The 6755-nt window shown below is 49.7% G+C and overlaps 1 protein-coding gene across 1 annotated transcript in view; it reads left to right on the forward strand.

Moving 5' to 3' along the window:
- Positions 1-2806: 2806 nt before the first annotated feature.
- The window catches only part of LOC103766626 (unconventional myosin-Id), a 65969-nt gene continuing 62020 nt past the window's right edge, over positions 2807-6755 (forward strand). Inside the window, exons 1-4 of the mRNA XM_029963304.1 lie at positions 2807-2823; positions 3166-3374; positions 4065-4158; positions 4914-5079. Of these exons, the coding sequence (XP_029819164.1) occupies positions 2807-2823; positions 3166-3374; positions 4065-4158; positions 4914-5079 (486 nt within the window). The remainder of the gene's footprint in view (positions 2824-3165; positions 3375-4064; positions 4159-4913; positions 5080-6755) is intronic.

Here is a 6755-nt window from a genome sequence, read left to right on the forward strand (position 1 = left end):
TTAAATACTCTGAATTTCTTTTTGGTTGCTGAGCTAATGGAGAGAGGAGACTGAGGGGACACTTATTGGGGTCTGCAGCTTCCTCCCGAGGGGCAGCTCCATCTCTGCTCTGGGGAGCAGGGACAGCCCCCAGGGAAGGGCTGGAGCTGTGTCAGGGCAGGCTCAGGTTGGATCTCAGGGAAAGGTTCTTCCCCCAGAGGGTGGTTGGCACTGACCAGGCTCCCCAGGGCAGTGGGCACAGCCCCAAGGCTGCCAGAGCTCCAGGAGGGTTTGGACAACGCTCTGAGGGACAGGGTGGGATTGTTGGGGGGTGTGTGCAGGGCCAGGGGTTGGATTTGGTGATCCTTGGAGGTCCCTTCCCTCTGGGGATATTCTGTGATTCCATGACGTTTATACAGGAATGGTTCCAATGGAATTATTACAGGGAAATGTTTTGTTGTAGCCCAAGCTGACGTGATTTCCATGAGAGACACAAACCAAGGTTTGACCGTGGGGGTGTTGCCCCAGGAGTGGATATTGGGGTTCCCTTTAGCAGACTTGCTGCTGTTCCTTTTAATAAAAAACAGTCCAGTTCTGCCTCTAAACCTCAGCCCTGGAATGGCTGCACTGGCCCTGGTGTGGATGAGTTTCCCCAGATGGGGGATGAGCCTTTCCAAAAAGCACCAAAGAGCTTTGTTGTCCTGCTTTGTGCCCTTGCCCTGGAGAGCAGAGGCTGTAACACAGCTCCTGCTCCCCGTTTCCTCTGCCCTGGTGGGTTGTTTCCTTAAGTTTCCACGAGTTCTCCCTGGGCCAGGCTCTCCCAGCAGGAAAACAGTTCCTGCTGTTCTTGGCCTGGGCTGCTCTGAGGGATGAAAAGGGGCTTTATCAGCCAGGAGGGGTGAGGAGCCGTCGGGAACATCTGAGCCCAGCTCTGGAATTTGAACTCCAGTGCTAAGAAGTGTAAAGAAAAATGAAGCAAGAAGTAAAAATGGGGGTGTCAGTTGTTCATGAAGTCTGGGTCCTTAGAGCCAAGCTGGAGACAGGTCTGTTGGTCAGGCCTGGAGGTGGATCCTTCTCCTCCCTCGCCTCCGTCTGCCTTTTGCCACAGAGGTGAAGACACAACTTGTCAGAGCCCAGTGAAACCTTTTAGAGCTTGACTTTGTGGTGATCCTTGTGGGTCCCTTCCAGCTCAGGATGTTCCATGGTTCTGGGGTTCAGGCAAGGACACCGAACTGCCACTAGAGGAAACTTAAACTGGGCTCTGCCAGTGCAAGTTTACATAATTCATGACTTAAGGAAGAGGTCAGAGTATTGGGTGCTGTGATGGTGACTTGGCACAATGGGCCTTTATTCCTTTATTTCTTCTCAGCAGCTGGAACAACCCTCCCTTTACCCTCTCTGGAGCCATGAACTCTCCCCCTTGTCTGTGGCAGTGCTGTGGGGCTTAAAAACTCACCCACAAACTGCTGTATCTTTATTTTTGTCATCAACAGTGCCTTGAGCAGCAGGTATGTGCTGCTGGGCAGGGCCTTCTGGAGAGCACTCTGTGTGTTCTCCAGTGAATAATTCACCTTTGGATGTCCAACTCCAAAAGATGGGATGATTCTGCTGACTGTGGTGTCCCTGTAGTGGTTTCCATTATATATTTATGTGTGACTTGATCTCCTTAATAGCAACAGTATTGTGTGGGCTTGGTTTTTCAAGCTCTCCTATGTATATGCAGAGTCCCTCGAGGGCTCCTGAGAGGGCAGGAGCCTGGTATCTGATCCTTTTGCACCTTCTGCCTCTTTGGGATCTTCCAAATACCACAATTCCCACCTGCTTTGTGCTTCTCAGAGTTAAAATCAGGTGTACTGATACTGGTAATTATTTTAAGATTATCTTTTCTAAAACATTTGTGGTAGCTTTCAAACAGCGTATATCTCAAAAATATCTTTGCATTTTAAGTTTTGGGAAATGTATATCGAGACATTTTCAGTTAAAACTGATTGCAGGAAGAAGACATTTTGCAGTTCTTGGGTCTTTTTAGTGCAGTATTTCGGGAGGAAGCTGGAATTGGAGGCACAAGCACTCCCAGAAAGTGGAATGCTGGTTGCTGGATGATATTTCTTGAGTTTTATTACACCTGCTAAAAACTGAGACTGCCAAGATGCTGCAGAAAATTCTCAAATGAACAATAGAAAATGTCAGGGCTGTCACCACGTGGGGGTGGTAATAAATTCAATAAAGTAATGCTGGAATTTGTGCCGGAGTCCAGGAGGGATTGGAGGCCCCTGGGCTCTGTTGGAGGGGTTCTGGTGCCATCTAACGTTGTGAGGTTTAAGTGCAGCTGCAGACAGGTAGTTGTGGTGCAAATGCCGTGGTTTGGGTGTTGATCCCGAAATCTCCTGCCATCCTTTCTCCTCCTGAGAAGCAAAAGCTGTATAAATTTCTTCTGCTGTTAACCTGGAACTCCTGTGAGCTCTCCTGACAGGTAACTTCCGATAAAATGTGGTTTTCCTTGGAAACAGCTTTTAACTTAAACACTTTTTATAAACAAGCTTCCAGTTATTTTCTGTCTTGTTTGCAGAAAGAATGCAAGGGCCAGGTAGGGTTTAGGAAAGGTGCAGTTTAGGGTTGTTTTTACACATTCTTAGGAATCTTTGCCCTCTGGTTTAGCAGCAGTGGTGATACCAAGGTGCCTTCCAGTAAAATGGATGGATGGGGTGGAAGCTCATTGCTGGAGCTGAAAGGCTGCAATTCCCTCCTGGGCTTCTGTCTTTGTTTATTTTCTTCCAAGTGTGATTAGACCTCTCAGTGAGGGGCTTCTCTGGCCTTTAACTGGGTCATGGACAACTGCAGAACGTGAAAAAAAGAATTTGCCTTTAAATCCCCTTTATGGAGCAGATTTTATTTGCTCCTCACACTTGTGTTGACTTCTTGTCAGCTGTGGAGACCGTAAATTGTATCTTGTGCACCTGTCAGTGAAGCAGCAGTGGAAATGTCCTCTGTAGGTGCTAAACTAAAAGCTGATAGTTGTTGCACCCTCAGGTCTCTCTGTCCCTGCTGTGCCATCCAGGGAGTGTCCATAGCCCAGGTTTTGTTGTGGTGTTCCCGTGGCTCAGAGTTCACTGCTGGGCTCTGGGCAGGTGTGTTCCAAACCTCTCCATTTGACTCATTTCCCCCCTTTTTGTCCCCCCTGGGCAGGTTTGAGAAGGGCAGGATTTACACCTTCATTGGGGAGGTGGTGGTTTCCATGAACCCCTACAAGAACCTGAACATCTACGGCCGGGACACCATCGAGCAGTACAAGGGCCGGGAGCTCTACGAGAGGCCCCCCCACCTCTTCGCCATCGCCGACGCCGCCTACAAGGCCATGAAGAGGCGCTCCAAGGACACCTGCATCGTCATCTCAGGTGAGCTGGGCCATCTCAGGTGAGCTGGGCCGGCCTGGGGACATCTGGGGACATCCCAGGCAGGAGGAGGATGGGGGGTTTGGCTATAAAGGAAAAAACTTCAGTAGTCTTAAGGCTCGTTTGCGTTCGAGTCCGTGTGGGGAGATGTCGCAATTATTTCTTCTCTCCTTCAGTCCTTCAGCCCTCTCCCAGCCAGGCAGGAGCTGGGGCAGTGCCTGCAGAGGGATAACGGGAGCAGGAGCCTTATCCCACTGCAGGGATCCACAGAGCAGGGCCTGTCTCTGCTCAGGAGCTGCTGGTCGTGCCCCTGAGCTGGTTTGGGCTCGTTCCCTGCCTGGATCCTGGCACTTCCTTCCCTTGATGTCCCCGAGCTCTGAAAGGCGAGAGCCCCGAGCTGGGGGGCTGAACAGTGGCCCCTTGTCCTGCCCAGCCAGGCTTTCTCCTCTAACAATATTCCTTTGATCCTCTGTGTGCCAGGCCCGTTCCCGACCTGGGAAGTCTCACATCACAATTGCTCCGAGCCAGCGCAGCCACAGGGCCTAGAAAATGCCCCAAGTGCACACAAAGATGGTTTTAAAATAACAAATCAAAACCCCCCAGACGTTGTTGGAGTAGAATTGAGATGTTCTGTGCAGTGATTTGCTTTGCTTTGTTTCATCTCCTGGGTCACCCTGGTGTTTCTGCCCCCAGGTGAAAGTGGAGCTGGGAAAACTGAGGCCAGTAAATACATCATGCAGTACATTGCAGCCATCACCAACCCTGGGCAGAGGGCTGAGGTGGAGAGGTAAGGCCTTGCCTGGCAAACGAGGGAAATTTGGGGATCTCTTTCAGTGGGCTCTGTGGCTGAGGGTGTCTTGTATATGCTGATTTTTACAGCAGTTCCCTAACTTCTTCAGATACTGCTTTTACTCTGGCAATTTTAATTGCAATATTAATTGCTAAAATCGTGCAGAAAAATTAAAAAAACCCCAGTATCTAGAGGTACCTTCCAAGCAATAGCAACCATCTGATGATCTTACAGGTCTTTTCCAGTGATTGTAAATCACTTTTCCTGGGGCAAATTGCCCGAAGTCGGGGTACATTAGGACAGCATGTTGAGTGCAAGGAGTGTATTCCATGAGCTTCCAGGCTCACATGCTCCTGATTTGCAAAATGTGCCTGTTAGTCCTGGAGTAAAAGCATTGGAACAAAGAATGTGCCTTTCTGCTGAAACAGAGTTAACACCAACCTCCAATAAACTTTGCAAAAGAGCTCAATAAATTGGTTTCAAAACTGAAATGTGGAAAGGAGCTGAGTTTTTGATGCTGTTTTGAGTCAGGATTTGGTCTTTGAACCAAAGGGCCTTTGCTTGCTCTAAGGAGTGTTGCTGGCAGCTCCCAGCTGCTTTCCCATGGGATTGCTGATGTCATCCACATCTGCCCAGCTGTGTCAGCAGAGAGCTGAATCCTTCCCCAGAAACGCTCGTGGAACAGATTCCATGGTTTTGAGGGCTCAGGTCTGGACTTAGCCCGTTCCCTCTTCCATCCCCCCATCCTGCAGAGTGAAGAACATCCTGCTGAAATCCAACTGTGTGCTGGAGGCCTTTGGCAACGCCAAGACAAACCGGAACGACAATTCCAGCCGGTTTGGGAAGTACATGGACATCAACTTTGATTTTAAAGGAGACCCAATAGGTGGGCACATCAATAATTACCTGCTAGAAAAGGTAAGGCCCCCTCACTGCCAGGTGAGAGCCCTGGCTGGAGTTACTCTTGCAATATGGGCTTTGCCAGCAGAAGGTTTTCTGTTCAGACAGGTGAGGTGTGAGGGCAGGGAAGATAAATCCAGGGCTTAATTTCCCCTCAGGAGTCAGTAAAGTCCCTGCAGTGCCCTGTCCTGGGACACCATGGCTTCCAAAGCTCACCAGGAAAGAGAGACTTCATTACTCAGGCACTTCTGTGCATGTGGGTGTGTGAACTTTAATCTCAGCTTTAATTCTAGATACAATTTGCCATCTGCACAACTCCTCCTTTGTGAGTCCCCGCTCTGAGATCTCCCTGCTGGATCAGCAGGAGATCCCCAGGGCTGTCAGTAGCAACAGTCTGCTTGAGAAGTGTTATTTTGGAACGAAGCCACAGCCTTGTGTGGTGTTTTAGTAGCATTGTTTTTATGTCTTCCAAGTGATCCTGAGCATAATTATTTTTTTCGTGTCATTAAGTGGTGTCTGAAAACACTGGGATATGTAAAAGTGTAGAGAAAAGGGGTGTGAGCCATTAACAGTTCTTGTTGTGTGAGACATGTCTGGCTTTAATTATGTGTTTGACCACATCTGCCAACAGCTTTTTGTTTGTGTTTTTTTTTGCTCTTCCCTTTATTTCCCCGAAGTCTATTTTCAGAATAAACACTTTATTTAAAAAACAAAACAAAACAACAAACCCAAACATTTAACTTGGGATACTTTGATGCAGAAAAAGGGCTGGGACTGCAGCTGCAGCAACTTAAATCCTGATGATTTATTCCTCCTGATTGTTTATTTCGTATTCTCTACTTCTCCCAAGTTAAATTTGTTTCCATTTGAAAGGGGTTGAGGCTCTGGCCTGAACACAAACATTAACAGACAGTGGCTTTGCACTGCAGCAGGAACACAGAGAATCTGGAATTACAGAATATCTTGAGCTGGAAGGAACCCCCAAGGACAATCCAGTCCAACCCCTGGCCCTGCACAGACACCCCAACAATCCCCCCCTGTGCCCAGAGGATCATCCAAACCCTCCTGGAGCTCTGGCAGCCTTGGGGCTGTGCCCACTGCCCTGGGGAGCCTGGGTAGTGCCCAACCACCCTCTGGGGGAAGAACCTTTCCCTGAGATCCAACCTGACCCTGCCCTGGCACAGCTTTGTGCCTCATCACTCTCATGTGTTCAAACCTGTAACATGAAACAAGGATTTGTTGCTCGTTGACTGACTGTCTGGTGCATTTAACTGTCTTTGTGCTGTGTTACCCTGGTGTGCAGTGAGAGCTCTGGGGTGGAGCTGGGGCTCCCTAAACAAGGCCCTTGTGGCAGAGCAGAGCATTCCCTGGGTGCTGTGACCAGCCTGTCCCAGGAGGGTGGAATTGGTGACCACCAGGCCTCTGAGCATTTGTCTGTAGTCACTGGGCCTGCTTTTCATTTCCAGTGACTTGCAGATGACACCAAGCTGGGGGGGAGTGTTGATCTGCTGGAAGGCAGGAGGGCTCTGCAGAGGGACCTGGACGGGTGGGATCCATGGGCTGATTCCAACAGGATGAGGTTCAACCAGGCCAAGGGCCGGGTCCTGCCCTTTGGCCACAACAACCCCCGGCAGCCCCATGGGCTGGGCACAGAGGGGCTGGAGAGCAGCCAGGCAGAAAGGGAGCTGGGAGTG

This window comes from Manacus vitellinus, unplaced genomic scaffold (assembly GCF_001715985.3).
Source record: "Manacus vitellinus isolate BGI_N305 unplaced genomic scaffold, ASM171598v3 scaffold_100_pilon, whole genome shotgun sequence".
Taxonomy (NCBI): Eukaryota; Metazoa; Chordata; class Aves; order Passeriformes; family Pipridae; genus Manacus; species Manacus vitellinus.